Source organism: Hylaeus volcanicus, chromosome 5 (assembly GCF_026283585.1).
Source record: "Hylaeus volcanicus isolate JK05 chromosome 5, UHH_iyHylVolc1.0_haploid, whole genome shotgun sequence".
NCBI classification, from domain to species: Eukaryota; Metazoa; Arthropoda; class Insecta; order Hymenoptera; family Colletidae; genus Hylaeus; species Hylaeus volcanicus.
The window spans coordinates 26212569-26232476 of NC_071980.1; the positions used below are offsets into that span (position 1 = coordinate 26212569).

General features: G+C 36.6%; 3 protein-coding genes across 6 annotated transcripts in view; 2 read left to right on the forward strand and 1 right to left on the reverse strand.

The window, feature by feature from the left end:
* LOC128876329 (zinc finger MIZ domain-containing protein 1) overlaps window positions 1-10181 on the forward strand; it is a 35900-nt gene extending 25719 nt beyond the window's left edge. Inside the window, exons 2-11 of one of the 3 annotated variants that reach the window (XR_008457003.1) lie at window positions 1762-2044; window positions 2362-2685; window positions 3014-3653; window positions 3904-4250; window positions 4477-4662; window positions 4756-4898; window positions 4991-5480; window positions 5628-5861; window positions 6038-6265; window positions 8132-10181. Coding sequence is in view for 2 of the 3 variants with exons in the window: in XM_054122590.1 (XP_053978565.1) it covers window positions 1955-2044; window positions 2362-2685; window positions 3014-3653; window positions 3904-4250; window positions 4477-4662; window positions 4756-4898; window positions 4991-5480; window positions 5628-5861; window positions 6038-6193 (2610 nt within the window). In the remaining variant the exon portion in view is untranslated. Of the gene's footprint in view, window positions 1-1761; window positions 2045-2361; window positions 2686-3013; window positions 3654-3903; window positions 4251-4476; window positions 4663-4755; window positions 4899-4990; window positions 5481-5627; window positions 5862-6037 lie in introns of all 3 variants that reach the window. The other 2 variants (XM_054122590.1, XM_054122592.1) reach the window with 2 other exon arrangements.
* A 1556-nt stretch (window positions 10182-11737) lies between these two features.
* LOC128876811 (uncharacterized) lies at window positions 11738-15049 on the forward strand. Its single transcript, XM_054123511.1, has 9 exons — window positions 11738-12023; window positions 12501-12754; window positions 12864-12978; window positions 13041-13166; window positions 13263-13708; window positions 13810-14059; window positions 14137-14309; window positions 14416-14581; window positions 14642-15049. Exons 2-9 carry the CDS (start codon window positions 12573-12575, stop codon window positions 14843-14845), a joined length of 1662 nt encoding a protein of 553 aa, XP_053979486.1. The 5' UTR covers window positions 11738-12023; window positions 12501-12572; the 3' UTR covers window positions 14846-15049.
* Window positions 15050-15177: 128 nt separating this feature from the next.
* On the reverse strand, window positions 15178-18351 carry LOC128876810 (engulfment and cell motility protein 1). Of its 2 annotated transcripts, none has more exons than XM_054123509.1 (7): window positions 18062-18351; window positions 17641-17934; window positions 17135-17563; window positions 16637-17053; window positions 16128-16565; window positions 15742-16048; window positions 15178-15682 (listed from the first exon to the last, which is right to left on the reverse strand). In XM_054123509.1, exons 1-7 carry the CDS (start codon window positions 18188-18190, stop codon window positions 15501-15503), a joined length of 2196 nt encoding a protein of 731 aa, XP_053979484.1. In that variant the 5' UTR covers window positions 18191-18351; the 3' UTR covers window positions 15178-15500. The 2 variants fall into 2 exon arrangements, with proteins under 2 accessions (XP_053979484.1, XP_053979485.1); XM_054123510.1 differs by having other exon boundaries at window positions 15178-15664; window positions 18062-18348.
* Window positions 18352-19908: the final 1557 nt, after the last annotated feature.

The following is a 19908-nucleotide window of genomic DNA, read 5'->3' on the forward strand; positions in this document are numbered from 1 at the left end:
AAAAGCACCAAGTGTGTCGATGAATTCCTTCATTGTTGATTCACCTCTCGAACCCGTGATCCCCGTTTGCAGGGAGGGTCGAAGATGGCGGAGGTCGTCGAGATTTCCCTGCAAATATGTCGAACAAGTCGAAAACGATCGAGAGGCTCGGTTCATGGGACGCAATTGCACCAGCGAGCGGTGTTTGTAGCAGAACGGTATTATAAGCGCAGCCACGGTGTGTGAATAGCGAGCACGTGCATTTCCCACAGAAAACCAATAGGGGCCTTGGCCAGCTGGGAATATGAACGGTGGCGCAGGGTTCGGTCTGTCTTTCGGTCTTTTGGGGTACGAGCGTCTCGAACGGGGACAGAAACGAGAATACTACTCGAACGAACAATATTCCAGCCTGGATATATCGATAGAAAGCCGCCACAAAGCGTTCCTCTTCCTTCTCCTTCCTGGGTTTGGTAGGTATTTTAATTCTAGGCACGATCAAGGCGATGGTAGATCGATCGTTCCATCGATTCAGGGCTAAATCGATGGGCAAAGTTTACTGTAATCGATGAATTTCACACGTTACTCCATTTTTAACCTACTTTAACTAAACCTACCATGTTGTCAAATTTGTATGCAGTTTCTTACACGTACATTCTATACAGATGATGAAGATATCAAAGAAATACTTTCGCAAAACAAACAAAAATTATTTTTCTCCTGGTCGGTAAAGTATTTTTGAACGCAACCAGAATAAACGTCAAGTTCGAAAAACAATAATAAGAAACTTAATGCTTTAATCTTCCAAGGATTATTGCCTCCCGATTGGACTAACGAGTCGTCGATAATTTTAATTAAATTGTCCGGGAACTCTGTATTCGTCTGTTATTTGTTTCTTTCATTTTTTATTTATTTTATTTTTGTTTTTTACAACGCTGATAAGAATTTTACGCGTCGACCGAAACGACTCTAGATTGCTCGACGAGTGTAACACGGTTGGCGACGGAATTGCGGCGTATTTTCTTTCGCTTTTTACCAATTTCTGTTCGCGATTCCCTCGAACTAGCGATGCTTTGAAATTCACAGGAATTTTAATCAGCTGATTTCGTTGTAATCGCGGGTCGGGTAATTTCGTCGACAAGTTAAAAATGAAAATTGACCGCGCACGTTGGTATTTGGACAATGAATATTAACAATCGTCGGTTAGAGTATGGTCGGAACAGTTGCCACGTAGCGCGCGATTTAAGCTGACGACCTTCTCAAATAATTCAGCAGTCATGAATAACTGTTGTATATTATTGCTGCACTGCAGAAAATAGAGAACGTTGCGATGCAATCGATTACTCGTACGGAACCGTTCGAACACGAATCTGACCTATAAAGCGATATCTATATCACCTTGGCGTCGATGTTTGCCCGATTACTGCGACTGTAGCGAATGGTATTATTAATGTAGGTGTTCATCATTATCCAAACATTACAGTCGGAACAAATTCTGACGGATGAGGATGGAAAGGACACTCGAAGTGATCTTAAAAATTAATTCAAATCGGAGCAGATCGACGTTTTCACGAAATTATACTTCAATTTTAATTTACGTAATTGTTTAAGATGCCGCTAGAACCATCTAGTTAAGTATAGTCGATGGGTGCTTAGTTGTTCATGAAACGAACGAAACTTTTGAAAAGCAACCTATTATAAGAACAAAATTATAACTTCATAAATATCTTCACGAGTATGTCTGGCACTGACAAGTGTTAAAATGGAACCTTCTTCTTGTTTTAGCACCCTGGTTGTCGGTGAATCGTTCGTACCGCGCGACACGCGATCGTCGTCGTTTTCCACGAGGTTGGTAACAAGAACACCATCAACAACGGCGGCAATCGGCGTCGGGGTGCAGCCCGTGTTATCATCCGGCTATCATAGCACGGTGCCACCCCAGAACGGGGGTGGTGGTTCGACATTTAGTGCCGCGGCGATGGTGGCAGCTGCCACCGCTACGGCCACCGCCACTGCCAGCGTGGTGGCCATGCAGGACCGCCAAGACATCCCCTCGCAATTCAATCAGGTATGATATTCCACTCTCATCCCTTAACCCAAACAACGTTAAATGAATTTTGTGGGGGGCGGTGAAAATGACTAGAGGACTCATTAGAGGGACTCATTAGAGGGACTCATCGATAAGACTTTTCCAGTCAAAGAGGGGAGCGTTTGCGATGGGATTAATAGAGAGAAATTTTTGCCATCTAGGTAGCTGTATTAACAGTAATACAATTCAATAAACATCCTCACTTCCACGTCCACTTCTCTGCTTCATATCTCTGTATACCGTAAGCTTAGATTGAAACGAATAAAATAGAGACGAAATGATGGCATTGGTTACAGATGCAGAGCCAACATGGAATACCCCACCAAACGTACAACGCAGGGTACGCCCAAAGAGGACCAATGGCCGGAATGGGGCCAGTCGGGATGAGCAATTTCAATAGCATGGGCACGATGAGCCCGATGCACTCTATGAATTCCATGAATTCGATGAACAGTATGAATGGCATGAACTCGATGAATCCTATGTCGATGGGAGGTATGAACGGTATGAGTGGTATGAACGCGATGACCCCCATGAACTCCATGAGCACCATGGGCAATATGGGCATGAACAATATGATGGGACCTAACAACATGCAGATGAACAAGATGAGCATGCAGGTACGTTAATCATCGAATTTCCTCTTTATCCTCATTTGATACCTCTTTGGGCTTCTTGGGGATCTCCGAGAGATCTTGACTCGATTACCTAGACACTTCCGCCTTAGTATTACTAAATCGTGCTCTGATTATGAGAAAAAAAGAAAGAGAGGAACATCGTTCATTTGAAAAGAAATTTATTGTTCATATTTTTTTTTGTACACGCGAATATAGTCGTCATGACATAAAATACTGCCACTTCTTCACGACGAATGTAGTCGTCAAACACATCCCACCTCTCCACTAATTAACTCCAAGGGAAGATGTGCTAATGTCTTTCCCTTTCCAGGCTCAGCCACACCAAGGATATCCAAGGAGACTAGCGCCTTACCCAACCCCCGCGATGCACATGGCGCAAAAGAGGCAACAGAGCCCGTACGCTGGCCCAAATCCGGCCGCGATGCAGCCTGCGTTCAACAGCATGTCGACGTCGCAATATCCGACCAACTATCCAGCGGCAGCGAGGCCGAACTTCCAGCCTCAGTACCAGCCCATGCAGAGTATGAATCCCACCGCAGCTGGTTTCGGGCCTAACACGATGATACGAACTACCACTATGAGGCAAACGGCGCCGTCGTATAACACCGCCAACCAAGCAGCGGCCAACCAATACTACGGTAGTAACGGTATACCGGTCAGCATGGGACCCACCACGGTTGGCAATCAATTCCTGGGTCACCAACCGAACTCAGGATACGCAGGCGGAGCGTCCTCCTACGGGGCACCCGCTGCTACCACCAGCCAGTATCAGCAGGACGTGGCGTCGATGAGGACAACGGGGGCGACGAGTCTGAGTTACCAGCACAGTCCTATTCCTGGCAATCCAACTCCCCCGTTAACTCCAGCCACCAGCATGCCCCCCTACATCAGTCCCAATCCAGACATCAAGCCAAACTTTAACGAGATGAAGTCGGCTGTTAATATTCAAAGTAAGTATGTTTGGAATTCGATGGGTTGCCAAGGCTGAGCTGCACTATCGCATAATTTCACTTCTATGTTCTGACCATTGTTACGTTAATTGAAAATTTGTAAATGCTCAAACCCTGTCTTTTTATAATAGAAAGTCGATAGTATCCGTTCAGAGCCTAATGGTTAATAACAGCCAATCTTATATGTTAAAGCATAATAGAGATACTGAGACTGCGCATCGACTTAACACTGTTCTATTGTTATTTACAGAGGACGATGAGTTGAGATTAACATTCCCTGTGAGGGATGGCATCATTCTTGCACCCTTCCGCTTAGAACATAATCTGGCTGTAAGCAACCACGTGTTCCAACTCAAGTCCACGGTGCATCAAACGTTAATGTGGCGGTCCGACCTGGAACTGCAGCTTAAGTGTTTCCACCACGAAGACAGGCAAATGAACACAAATTGGCCAGCGAGCGTGCAAGTCTCTGTGAACGCTACTCCGCTGGTTATCGATCGCGGTGAGAATAAAACGTTTCACAAGCCCTTATACCTGAAGGATGTGTGTCAACCAGGAAGGAACACGATACAGATCACCGTGTCAGCTTGTTGTTGCGTAAGTTTTTATTACTAAATCACGAACACGATAGTAATATTTGTTTGCAACTCTAGAGTAGCGTTTTCCAAAGCAAGAGAATTCAAAATAACAAGTAACTAGGATGTTCCAACAGAGATCCTTGATATAAACAGTTCAACTTTGTTAGAGAACTGAACTATTTTTCTTTCAGAAAATTTTCTGTATATTAATATAGACGTGGTTATTTTTGTTTTGTCTTTTACAGTCGCATTTATTCGTGCTGCAATTAGTCCATCGACCAAGCGTACGAAGCGTACTTCATGGATTGTTGCGTAAAAGGCTACTTACGGCAGAGCACTGTATAACCAAGATCAAACGGAATTTCAGTAATACGATTTCCAATAATGGCATACAGTCGGAGAAGGATGTCATAGAACAAACAGCACTTAAGGTGAAGAGAGTTTTTGATAATGGTACCAACCGCTAGACCATGTGTCTATTTTTCGAATAGATTTTTTTAAGTACAAATCATTCTCTGTTACAGGTATCCCTAAAATGTCCTATCACTTTTAAACGCATTACACTGCCAGCAAGGGGACACGACTGTAAGCACATACAGTGCTTCGATTTAGAGTCGTATCTACAGTTAAATTGTGAGAAAGGATCTTGGAGATGTCCAGTTTGCTCGTAAGTAATTTTTGTGTCAGTTTACAAGCAACTAATAAACCTTGAATATGTTCATCGATACATTGAGTTAATTTGATGTGCACTTTTTATAGGAAACCTGCACAATTGGAAGGTTTAGAGGTCGACCAATATATGTGGGGCATTTTGAACACTTTGAACACTGCAGAGGTCGAGGAGGTCACGATAGACTCAGTCGCGAATTGGAAGCCAGCGAAGAATTTAACCGGTATTAAATCCGAGGAAGAAAGCGACTGCAAGAGAATGACCAAGGCAATGTCACCTGGAAGTATGAATATGCCCACTATGAATAATTGGGACATGAATCAGGCAATGAGCCCATACATACCGCCTGACATGAGCAGCATTGTAAGCGGCTCTATGATGAATAATCCATCGTCTACGTACGGAAATAATAACATTAATCATCGGAATTCGTCGGGAGGATCCTTCGATATTAATTCCGGAACGAATACAAACACGAACAATGATTACACTAACGGAACAGGGCCTCTTTCGCACTTAAACGAATCGGTGAACTCTCTGGATCCTCTCAATGCTATGGAGAAATCACTCAACGATCAGGTAAATTGAAAGCTCAGTGTTGCACTTGTTGATAAATGTTCGGAAGCTCGATACTTGTTCAAAAAAATAAAAATTTATATTAAAATAGTCAAATAAACAATTACTTGAGATAAATAGAGTAACATTTTTTTTCTATGTATGTTACAGATGCCCCATACACCGCATACACCTCACACTCCTCACACACCTCACACACCAGGTGGCGGAAACAGCGGTCCGCCAAGTGTTCCTCCTGCATCTCAGGAATCTACAGGAAATCACAACACATCTGGTAGTACGAGTACAAACATAAATAACGATTCTGCGGATATACCATCAGACTTAAATTTCGATCCAGCTGCAGTAATAGATGGCGAGGGTACAGGTCAGGAAGCATTGAATGTGAGTATCCAATCAATATACATTTCATGAAATCTTACAGTTTATTCAGTTATAATACTTGTACACGGTAGCATCTTTTTGTTTATAATAGATTGTAAATTGAGAATTAACTTGGATTTAAACTACAATTCTACGTTACTAATATGGACAATAAATACATAAAATTAAAAAAAAAGATTTATTATATGTTACAGCTCTTGCCAGACAATGTTGTGGATCCAATGGAGCTACTTTCGTATCTAGATCCACCAGATCTGAATACGCCTCCCAGCAGCGGCGCTAGCAGTGGTAACCCCTCATCGAGCGATGATATATTGGCACTCTTCGAGTAAAAGATGGCGGACGTCTTTTAGAGGAATAATCAAATCGCGACCCTGACGTTAAGAAAGAAAAGCGATCGACAGGTTTGCATCTTACTACAAATATGTTTCTAATTGAACGAAAATACTTGTAGCGAGGGATTTCAAAACGTATTGGGGTCACTGTGGGTGCTTTCACCTAATTCAATGGTACAAACAATCTTAGCTCTAATTATAATATTCCTATTGACGAAGTTAGGACATATTACTAGATTTAAAAAAAAAAACGATGACTTTTAATTAATAGCGGAACGAAGCACCACGTAGCGTGCTTGTTTGTAAAGATGTTATTGCACGGATATTATGTTTAGTCCTTGATATTGGGAATCTGATTTCCAATAGAGATGCGTTATAACATTGTGCCGGGCATATGTTCCAGAACTGATCACCGGGTACCACAATTATATTAATTGTGTTCGAATGAAGGTAAATACGAATTTTTTAATATCGAACGTAGAGCAATCTTTTCCATGAAGAGTTTTACATACAGATTAATACTACGAAGATATTTGTTTGATACAGTAAATGTGCGATACGATCGACGAAACTTACATATATTTTATACGCCATTACCATTTAACCATTTCTTCATTCCGTAATGGGTTTTTACGTGGACAATATTCGAAGAACGTGCTGCAAGGTGTCGACGACGATAGAGAAATTAATGTTACGCGATAGATAACCTAATACCGTTTTGGTTAATGAATTTTACAAAATCGTATAGCACATTTATAGGATTTTACATTGAAAATACGGGCCTCGAGTCCAATATCTGCACAATACCGAGATAATTTTAGAAACCCTGATCGTTTTTAGTGTACCTTCGAAATGTAAGCGTTCTTAATGGATTTATGATTTTGGAATATTTGCTTGACAAAATGTGCTGTGCTACTTCAAAGGCTTCACTTTGAAATTCTTGCTGCAATATGATCTTTACCTCAATACCGGTCTACTCGCATTCATGGCTATGATGGACCTACATCACAACAGAATTACTACTGTACAGTAACTTTTGTAAATAAGTTTTAATCGAAAATAGGTAAGGCGTTCATCTGTTGTGAATCACCCTGCTTATTGATGGATATAGCGCATATAGTGTTCCTTTCCTTTAGATGATTAGTAACAACAGATGAAAAAAAGAATAATCGAGGGCATATCGGGCTTCACACTGGAGACTACGTAATATTTCATATGATGTATCTTCTGAGTTTTTGAATCGTTTGCAATGGTGTGCAAACGATTATAATCATGTGTAGCAATGCTCCATACAAATATATTGCTAAAAAATTTGTAGAAAATTGTGCTGCTCATCGAAATAAAACAGAAATTTGTAAGGATCAATTTTGAGATTTTCTCAAAACGCTAACATCTAAATAGTATGAATAAATATTTATTCTGATATACAAAATCTCCGAAGATACATCAAAACCATTTACATATATAGAGTTTATTTTCACGTTTTGATATAAATAATTTATCATTAACAATTAAATTCACGAGAGAGAAGTTACTGGATTTATTTATTATTTCTATGAAAAGTGAAGAGACACGATACTTGAAGTATAAAAATAATTAAAGAAATTTTATAAACATGCAATAAGTATGCAGAAAAATAATTTTCCATATTCTATCGATAAACGTACAAAATAAAAATACATTGGATAAAAACAAGAAATATAAATGGTGTGATCATTAACACAAATTCTTAACAACGTGATTTCACGTTTAACGAAAATTCAGACGTTCCAGAATTATTTGTATAATATACTGCCAGAGTGACACCGCCCATGGCCTCCCCTGCTTGCGTAGTAGTTATTACATTTATATCTTTTGTGATTAAAAGAGAAGATATACTTAAAGTGATTCATGTAGATTATACAAATTTTATATTAAAATGTATTTATATTCCAGCGTGCAACACTAGCGCACATTGAAGGATTAGATGCGGTCAAGTTTCTATTCGTATAACTACTATAACATTATTGAGAATAGGATAATAATATTACTTACATATTAAGCACGACTACTGTATATTATCTGTATATATGATAAATAGATTAATAATATAAGAAAAGTGGCAGATACTTATTGGCCAGTTATAATAGTAAAATGATTATCTTAATTATGTCTCAGAACCAAAACATACAGGCGTTGTATGAGAATACTTTAAACTAGAAAGTGTAATATGTAAATGGCTGCAGGATAATAACAGTTCAGATATTGCGCTGTTATTTCTAATAGAATTATTACTTACTTATTAAAGACATAATTATCTAAAAAAAAAGTTTATTCAAACTGTAAGCTTTACTTAGGATTGCCAGGAAGTAGGCCCGTGCAACATCGTTGCGATTGTACATAGGCAATGTCTACCTATACCTACCTAATAATATCCTAAAAATACACAATACACGGTCTTGGTTTACAAGTTGTAGAGTTTTATGAATATCTGTTATAATTGCGCGAGTGTATAATTTCTTCGAGAACACCCTTACGTAAATTACAAAGTTAAAGTGTTTCAAATAAGTAAGAATACTAAATACCAAATCTACTACTATCAATACCGATTAATATTTGACAGTTAAATTATATAAAATACTTTACAAAATAAACCACGTTTATTTTATTAACCATGCAGAATTTTTATACTGGAAAAACGATGACACGTGTAATTTTTGTAAACAAAAAAATAATAATGATTTCATTAACGAATAATACAAACGATGTAAAATATATTACACAATGAATATCACGATATTTCTAAAAAATGTGTTTTTGATCAATATTAATACTAACTCAATAGTAATTCAGATTATTATGAATCTCTACAACTTCATGATTATATACCTATTTATCTATTGTTAGGAGGCCTATGATTTGATCCTACAGTGCGCCATTGAACACTTAAATGATAAAAGGTTGTGTGTGTTGTCTTGTCCAAGGCCTGAAGGAGCTGCACTAAGAAAATTAAATATTTTCATGTAACGTGACACATCTGTACCTACTTATGGCAAATTTAACATATTCGATGGATCAAATAAAGCGCAGAGTGTTTAAGTAAATAATAAGCATTCACGGATAATCGATATTTTCATTTTGCTGTTACTTCGATATGAGTTTTAGATAATTGTAAAATTTAATTTTTCACTAAAGTGGACATGGACCAAATTTTAATTGTAAACAAATAAAAAGATTTGTCTAAATCAATCAAATTTCGGCAATTTTAAATATCGATTAAATATTTCGTGTATTCCGAGTATCCGACGATTGTTTTGGTATAGTTTTGTAAATATAAAAATGTGGTTACCATCTGAAACGTTATTAAAAATAATCAAAATTGAAAATATCGAATAACCGAATAAACTTAGTTTACAATCACGAGCACAATGTATTGCAGAAAAAGATATTGTCATACATTTTACTGGACGAGGATTTGAACCTGGAATCTTTTATTTCCAGAGGAATTACTTCAAGCCAATTATAACAGGCAATAGCAATTATAATTACGGATTAGTAACTTAAAAGTGACGAGCGATTACAATAGGGCACCAATGATTATGTTCTGAATTCAAGTTCGAATCCAGTAAACCGAATGATTAGATTCTTTTTTCCCCTGAAACAGCATTTTTATACTGATAAAGCTTTTATAAATTTACTTAAAATTACTACCCAAAAACTGTTCATAGATCATATCAGCCTCATAGATAAGTAACAATATTTCATTAATCGATACACGAAATGATTGTCGTCGCATTTATCATGGTCGCCATAAGTGATTGGTACAGGCTTGTGTAAAGTAATAAAAAAAGTGCGCATTACGGAGAAAGAAAAACAAATATCATTGGTTACATTCGCGTAAAAAATTTTAATATACAAAGACCAGTTTATAATATGTATGACAGACACCACATTGTTTCTCGATGACAGTTAGAAACATTCAATAAAAAAGTCATAAAATATTGAACGGTGGTACCGTTTTTGGATCATTTTTCCTGTGGATCATTCTGAAGGAAATATATTTTGCAAATAAAACTGTTGCAAACGATATACGAATAAAATCCTTATAGCAAGGTCACCAGTATCTATAGAACGACAAATAATTTTAATATAATCATTAGAATTAGTTATATACAAAATAATTAGAACACTGTTATTGTATTTTCTTTTATTATTAATGATGGAACTGACACACAAGTTCGAGAATTTCTATACATTCATAAAATTACAAACTTGCATTTGAAAGTTTCGTTGTAGGTTCTAGAATCTTTTACATCCATACATATCTCTTTTTTTCTTAGTTCCCTTGTTAAATAATTAAAAGTTATTAACAATATGCACGAATAACCATTACAAATTTTAAGGTAAGTGAACATAAGATAGAATATAATTAGATAAGAAATTTAATTCGCAATTATTACATATTATTAGAACTTGATTGCTGAGGAACAACAATACTTGTCTAATTTCATTACAATATTTATAATTATCCGCTACATATATATGAATAAAATTATAACTTGAATCGTTTACTTTAAAGTGATACATGTAAAATGCCGCTTTGGATATAGGTTTACGATGAATTTATTTTTTAATATTATATACATTAATTCATAACGAAATATCTCGCTATGTTATATTGCAAGAAGGTTATCATTAAGGGTATGTTCTTTGAATCATACAAATGGAATATACATACAAATTTTTTTTTAAGAAAACGCGCCGAAATGGGTTGCCATCTCGCGGTGAATAGGTGAACTAATCATAAATGATAACTAGCGCTCTCGGCGACAAAACGTCCAAGTTTGTCACAAAAAAAAAAAAATTCATACTTTCGCTGCTAGATGGAGTCACCAACTTCGGCTAAAAGCATTTATCATGCGTAGATAAGTGAATAGATTGCATTAAAACATTAACGCACGGTAAATAAAACGAAATAAGTAAGTAGGTAAAAATTTATCAGATCTAGTTTAAAAATGAGTAGCCACAAACTGCAGGCATAAATTATTACATACTTTGTTCGACACAATGTAAACTTACAATTTATAATTAAAGTGCTAAATGTATTCTCCACCACTCTCTACACTTACGTCAAAACATCTATGATTTTTGTAGCTATTTCTTTCATCTATGACAAATGAACCATGAAATGAAGGGAAATTAAAGGGAAAGGTACCAGAATATAATGGGAAATTAAAGAGAAACGTTCTAAGAAGAAGGGTGAGACGAAATGGAATTTCACCACGAAGGGAAAAGAAAAAATGGGAATTTACCCGCGGTGTACACCTCTGTTACCGACTGTCTAGGATCAGGATACCAGTTCAGTAATCTTGTGGTTTAAGTTTACGTTAGATTTTCCTTACACCTTATGATATGAATTATAATAATTCTTAAAATATTTGCATTCATATTTTCCTCGAATAAAATACAGTAGCGTATGTTTTCATTGAAATTGTAACAAGGATAACCGTAACAGTTTTGCATTTGGCGTGATTTTAGTACGCAGGCGTTCGTTCAACCACGGTATTGATTCGAATGCGCAATGTCAAACAACGATAGTCGGAAATGCGGACGTTGCTTTCTGTGACTCGTCGCATCGTTCCCTTGTAACGGGGCTATTTGTTCAAAGACTTATTCGCAGTGAAGGAAAAAGTGCGTGGCAAGACGAGAATTGGAAAACATGGTTGGACCAAATGTTTCCTTGTGACTAACCGTTCCGGATGGTGGGACAACCTCTACACAGGGCGCATCCTTCAGGACACCTTCCGAACACGAACGTGTAAATACGGAACTCGCAACGCTTTGTAAGGTGAACTAAACATTTTTCTTGTATACAAACATAATACACGTGATTGTAACTCAATTAGAAGTTTAGGTTTTATTTTATACCAGTCGCAATGTAACAAGTTACAGAAACGCGGAAATGCCGTTTTTGAAACTACCGCCAAGTTTTAAATTTGTAACGTGTAAAAAAACTCTAGTATTTTTATGCACGATACTTGAGAATAATTTCAAATCTGTGAAGTGAAAGATACGCGTGCCAAGTTTTAAAAGTCAATCCCTCGTTATAGAAGAAGCGAATTAACCAAATTAATTTAAACTGAAAAGTTGGATGAAGATGGGTCGGTATAAAATCATTTTTGAATTGCATAATGAAAAAAGAGTTTATGATAATACGGCAAAATTAATAGATGCAAATGTTTTCTTGAATAGTAAACGTATAATTGTGAGACCGATTGTGTGTATGTTGTTGAAAAAATGTCTGACAAAAATGAATTAATTTTAGGTGTATCCGGTGAGCCCTGTAACAGGGCCTGGTGCAGCAAGATCTGTATGGGAGCTAAGTCCCGACCCCGACATGGTCGGGCATCTACCAAACACTCCAATTTCTAGCACTACCCATCCGAGTCATGGTTCTGCTAAGGGCAACGATTTACAGACAAGAAACGGCCCCGATGACAACATTTATGCGGATGAACATGCTCCAGGTCAAACACCATCCGACGAAACAAAAAGAATTTTCGAATTACTTAGATCTGGGTTAGACTACGTACTTTATAATTAACGAAATTAGTTGCTACTAATTCGTTTTTGTTAAAGTTTATTTAATTATTATTTAATTATGGTACTAATTTAAACATGTTCGTAGCGAAATTGGAGCCGTCGATGAACTGGTAGAAAAGAATGGTTTAAGTGTATTAAGCGCGAGAGATGAATGGGGATATACACCTGCCCATTGGGCTGCTTTGGACGGAAACATCGAAGTTAGTTTCTAAATATTAAATATTTCCTTTGTTTCAAACTAAAATCTTTTATCCTTCAACAGGTAATGAGATATTTGATAGAACGAAACGGACCGGTCGATCTTTCTTGTCTCGGAACGCAAGGACCAAGGCCGATACATTGGGCTTGTCGAAAGGGTCATAGCGCGATAGTTCAATTATTATTAAAGGTATGCAAGTTAATAAAAATATCGAACGCGATACCGTAATTTTGGTTAATCAAAATTTTGTATAGTTTTTACTTATTTTTTTTTTTTTCTTTTTAGGCAGGAGTCGCCGTTAACGCGGCAGACTTTAAAGGATTAACGCCTCTGATGACTGCTTGTATGTTTGAAAAATTTGCAACTGCGGCATTTTTATTAGGATCTGGTGCATTGGGACATTTAACAGACATAAACGGCGACACTGCTCTTCATTGGGCTGCGTACAAAGGCCACGCAGAGTTAATAAGATTACTTATGTACAGTGGAGTAGACCTGCAGAAGCCTGATTATTTTGGATCAACACCGTTACATTTAGCATGCCTTTCCGGCAACGTCAGTTGCGTGAAAATATTATGTGAGAAAAGTAAAATCGAATTGGAACCACGCGACAAAAATGGTAAAACACCGTTGCAGTTAGCAAAGAGTCATAGACATTCGGAAATTGTAAGAATATTGCAAGCTGAACAAAAACGAAGAGCTAGATGGATTCCACCCATCAACGAACTTTGGTTCGTATTATTTTCATCTTTCTTGAATTATTATCGATTATTATATATATTATTATCTTGCGTTAATACATTAATATTAACATTCGTTATTTGATTTAAAGGGCACTGTTATTCGGCGGAGCTGGAAATAGTAAAGGTCCTATATTATTATTTATGATATCTGTTCTATTATGGGGATATCCAATGTATTTACTGAAGTGTATACCGTTAACGTGGAACCTTTTACGTGGTAGCCACTATTGCTTTATTTATTGGAATACTGTTATGTGGATATCATGGATTGTAGCAAACAGAAGGGATCCTGGCTATGTACCACAAAACAGTGACACCTACTATAGGGCAATTAAACAAGTATTGTTTTACGATTTAAGTATTGTTTAATTATAAAATATTACAATATTTACTAAAATGCTTTTTCACATTTTTAGATTCCATATTTTGATAAATGGAAAAAGAGGAATGTATTATTATCGCGACTGTGTCACAGTTGTAGATGCTTCAGGCCTTTGAGAGCTAAACACTGCAGAATATGTAACAGATGCGTTACATATTTCGATCATCACTGTCCATTTATATATAATTGCGTCGGTTTAAGAAATAGGTAAACGATATATATATATATATATATATATATATATATATATATATATATATACTGTATATAACTCGTTTAATTGTAAATTATCGTTGATTAATTATTGTTGCAGGATGTGGTTTTTTCTTTTTGTTATGTGCGTAGCGATAAACTGTTCGTTTTCGATTTATTTTGCTTGCTACTGCATGGCAATCGAAGGAATTGAATTACTATATGTATTAGGTGTATTGGAAGCTTTGGTCTTCTGTGGACTTGGATGGATTTTGACTTGCACTTCGGTAAATATAAAATGTAACTCTAATTGTCTAGATTTATAATAATCCGCATTTATTTCACAGGTATTACATGCTTGTATGAATTTGACCACAAACGAAATGTTTAATTATAAAAGATATTCGTACTTAAGAGACAAAAAAGGCAGATATTTGAATCCGTTTAGCCGAGGTCCAGTCCTTAATTTTATCGAATTCTTCCTTTGCCCACCAAATCATCAAGCAAATGATCCCCAAAGTTACCATATACTTTCAGAGGATATCATGTAAGATATTCTGATCACTATTTTACAGCAGTGTTGCACTTGTAGAAAATGTGAAAATATTATTAATTATGCAACTAATGCTATTTTTCGGAATAATTGCAACTATACGTACCTGCACACGATCTACATTGTTACAGCTTCTAATTTTATCACTTTTTATCTGTATTGTTTGTGAGGTATGTTTCAGTAAATAATTTATTAATTTATATTTTCTATATTTATTACACTAATAATATCACAACATTTACGAAATATGTATTAAAAAATCGAATTGCTAAACATTATTTTAAACAAAGTTCTATTATAATTACAGTCAGTCGATTAAATACAGTAATATAAATTTTTAGATTTGTTCTATTATTACGATATAAAATAACCAATACATCGTTACACAAGTATCAAATTGATATATACAAATACATTTAAAAATGGTATATATAATTGGTATATGTAAAATGTAAAATATGTCTTTGGTAAAATATACTGCGTCTCCTAATTAAAATACTTGTATAGAGGCAATACAAATGGAAATGCTACGAATGATTCGTTTGTATAAAAATTGTGATCTAGGATAAAATATTAAAGCCCTAATTTTTAGAAATAATTGAATCGCGCCAGCGTAAAATTGTCATGGCGATCATTGAATGTAAATTACATTTTTACTTCAACTCGTAACAAAAGTCATAATTCGGTGGCGGGTCAGGAATAACAGGCGGATTTTGAGGAATATCAATTCCTTCCGCATCTAAAAGTCTTAATTTAATGTCCATTGATAGTAAGGTTTCTAAATCATTCTCTGCTTCTTTACTGGTCATCCTATTGCCTGTAAAAAAATTTTTGTCTTTCTGAATCTATTAAAAAAGTTACACATTACATATATATATATTAACCGCTACATACCAAGTAGAGCATTAATGCCATCAGTCCAGTAATCGAAAACTTTTTCTTCAGGGGCAACAAAATCTAGACTTGAAACTTCTATAGAATCCAAAATTAAAGAAAAAGCCAATTGATGTGTGGTTTTCCGTCTTTGTAAATCTTTCATATGCGGACAATCTCTACCGGTCAATAAACCTCGAATTTCAACAACAGCCAACTTTGTAGAGAGCTCGTCAATTGTTGGCACTGATTTTTCGTCACAGTCTCCGTAATGAAATACTTTGCGATTGGGTGAAAGTCGAACATACCAAAATTTATCCTTGATTCTCTGCGTAAATTACAGTTTTGTTATAAATTCTCGCGCATGTACCATTTAATTAATTTTTTGTAAGAAAAAAGATAGATACCTGTCCTCTAGCACTGTACTTCATAAATCTAGTGCCTTCTACCAAAAAACCTAAACGTTGTTGTTGAATGAGTTCTAGAATTTCGGGTGTAATTTGTTCTCTAAGTTCAACAATTGGTGTTGCATGACTTTCCCACTCTTCCCTACTAGTTCGTTCTTGTTGCCAAAGATTAGTAATTGTCGAATACGTTAATTGTTGTAGCTTATTTTTAAATTTATCCAGTCCTGTAGGCTTGCATTGAAGCGCTCTAGTGATTTGTTCTCTAACAACGGAAAATACTTTCACAAAATCTTCAGTCGTGGCTCTCATCTCCTTCCAAGTTTTGTTTAATAGCACTATGCACACGCAATAAAATTCTTCAAATGGATGATCATGCGTAAAGAACATTGGATGATACGATTGACCTTGCTCGCTAGGCGCTTCTCCAATCCGTAATACCTAATTAAAATTAATAATAAATCTAACTCATTTAAATTATTATATATATTAAAATAATTTTTAACACGTACTTCGCAAAGCAGCTTAACCAGTTCCACACTCGTCCTACCGAAAGGACACTCGTGTTCATCCGCCCTACAAGAATTCTCTAGAACGACTTTAGTATAAGCTTCGGTATGATTACGTGCAAAGTAAACCATACAGTCTAGAGCAAGCATTCCCGGAGGCGTTTCCGTAAAATCAAGAGCAGGATTAATGTCATATTTAAATCCCAATTTTTTATAATCCTTGGCATAAAGGCCTTGTTTACGAGCGGTTACATCTCCACCAACTATCCCTTCGGTATCGAAAGCAATTTTTCGAAGCTCTTTAATATTATCATGGGCCTCTTGATCTTGAGGATCCATCTTTGTCATCATTCGTTGTTCCCATAAACCTAACATTAACGTTTGCAATACATATAATTGATGTGCCATTTCTGCACCAACCTAGGTAAAGAAGAAGCTTTGTAATAAATTTACGTGAACATTGTCTCGTAATAAATGAGAATACTTAAATATACCATGTACCTGACCAGTAGACTGTATGATGTTTGTCAAGAACACATTTCTAACTTGTTTAGATTGAAGAGCAGCAGCGACGGATCTACGCTTAGATACATCAGCCTTAACAAATAAGGCATTTATCAGAGCTATTGCATTTTGTTGTATTTGTGGACGCATACTTTGTAGATGCATCACTAGATTGGGAAAAGTCACTTCTTTTTCCACTTGTCCATACTTTCCAGAAGAATTCAGTACTATATTTTCAAGGATGCTAAGCGAAGCTTCAATAATACTAGTGTCTTGGGTTACAGCTGGATTGTTTACATAACTAGCTACTTTATTAATAAAAGGTGTTTCTAATATATCCCACGAAACAATTCCATGATCCATGAGTTCTACAAATGATTGAAGTGAATGCGCGAGTGCATTACCTTTATATTTTTCTCCTTCTACCTATGAGAAATATTTTAAATTCAGAAGACAATAACATGAAGCAATCATAACGAATGGTTTATCAAGGCATTGAATACCTGTGATACAATCAAAGCTAATCCTTGTTTGTTAATAAATTCTAATGCAAATGTCATGTCTGTACTAAGTGTACTCAGCTTTTGCAGAGCCCCAGTCTTTTCCTCCGTAGTTCCATTGTTGAGTTTAGACAGAATATCACTAGCTGTTTTAGAAGGGGAAAACTCCAATCTTAAAATACTGCCATTCTTCACTTCATTCCGATTCTTTTCTGTGATGTAATTTTGATTATTACTCTCAGAGAATTGTAATGAATACGACTCAGGATCAACGAGACCCCATCCATTGCACAGTTCCTAATAAAAATTTCCATTTAAGTTTTCTAAATATATTCATAAGTTATAACTTCAATATTTTTAACGTCAAACAATTGTACTAAAACAATGTCAAAACAAATATATAACGGTGCGATTCTCCAAGTACCTGAATAATTCCAGTTAGCGGATGCTTTTGATTAAATTCAATGAGTTGTGGTACTTGATCCGTCATTTGGACAGCGATTTTCACAATATTAGAATCCTTTTGCACTGGCATTTTTGTCTGTGTGTACATGAAGCGATCCAAAAACCAATTATTAAATATAAGAACAAAGTAAAATGACACAATAAGCACCCCTCCGATTTCTTCTAAAAAATATTACTAGTTTGACGTATCCCTTGTCATAACAACGTAACGGCCACCATGATGATTCTTTCCCAACTGTATAAGTCAAAACAAAACTCAACTCAGAAAGTATTAATAACGATATACTTTCTAGGATAAAATTCTTAAATTATTATTTGATTATGACTTTTAATAAAAAAAAAAACTAGTAATTGATACAATTACAGTTGCAATTAGTTCTTCAAGTATTATTATATACATCACAGTAGTTGTGAAATCAAGCACGCGGCAACTTCGAGGTGACAACCGACCTAACAAAACAGTTAGTAAGGGATGCCGCCTACGAGATAACAACCGAACCGACATACTGGCTAGCATGGGTTGCTGCATAAAAGGGGCATCCTTGCGCCTACGAGATGGCAACCGCACCGACGAACAGGCTAGTATAAGATGCCGCATACTAGGGGCACCTCTGCGCCTACGACGTGACAACCGGTCGTACAAGCAGGCTAGTATAGGTTGCCGCATACTAGGGGCACCTTTGCGCCTACGACGTGACAACCGGTCGTACAAGCAGGCTAGTATAGGTTGCCGCATACCAGGGTCACACCTGCGCCTACGACGTGACAACCGGTCGTACAAGCAGGCTAGTATAGGTTGCCGCATACCAGGGTCACACCTGCGCCTACGAGGTACAACCGAACCGACGAACCTCTAACATCTCCCAAAATTCTAGAACGACTCCCATCACTCTCTAAGATCTCCTAACAACTTCCGACAGTTCCCTTCACTTCTATTCAATTCATAGCACATATCCCTTAATTTCCCTCCTTCCTCTGGTACCTCTCCTCTTTGTTAAAGTGATCCAGATACCAAAGGTAAGTTTCGAGCTAAAATTAAAACTTATTCCACCTCTTCGAATATCATGATCTCCTGATACAAAAGGAAAGTTTCGCGAATAAAAATTATGATACCACTTTGCTCATCACATTCTCCTGATACAAGAGGTAAGTATCGAGATTCAACAATGTTGCAAATCGTCCCTCTCGAAACTTCAACAATGTTGCAAAGCCAACGATGCTGCAAATCACTCCTCTCGAAATTTCAACAATGTTGCAAATCGCTCCTCTCAAACTTGAATAATGTCGCAAAGTCAACAATGTTGCAAATCGCCCCTCGAAACTTGAACAAAATTGCAAAGTCAACAATGTTGCAAATCGCCCCTCGAAACTTGAACAAAGTTGCAAAGTCAACAATGTTGCAAATCGCTCCTCGAAACTTGAACAAGGTTGCAAATCAACAATGTTGCAAATCGCTCTTCTCGAAATTTCAACAATGTTGCAAGTCGATTTTTCGGATTTTGTCACCTTTTGCCGAACTTCTGAGTTGCAACTTTGTTGATTTTGAGCAGCGTCAAGTTCAACAATGTTGCAAATCGCCCCGCTCAAAATTGTGATGGGAAATGTCGGATTTTTACTCCTGGTATTAGGAGAACATGATATGCGAAGAGGTAGCACGAGGAATCTCGGGTACGTATCAAAATTAGAGTTGTTGCTATGTGTTAGGATGTTGGTAATTTTATACTAGCTGTGCCATCTAGCGGCTACAGTAACAACTATGTTCACTTGAAGCTTGATCGCTTGATCGGAAATATTTCTTTTCGATGT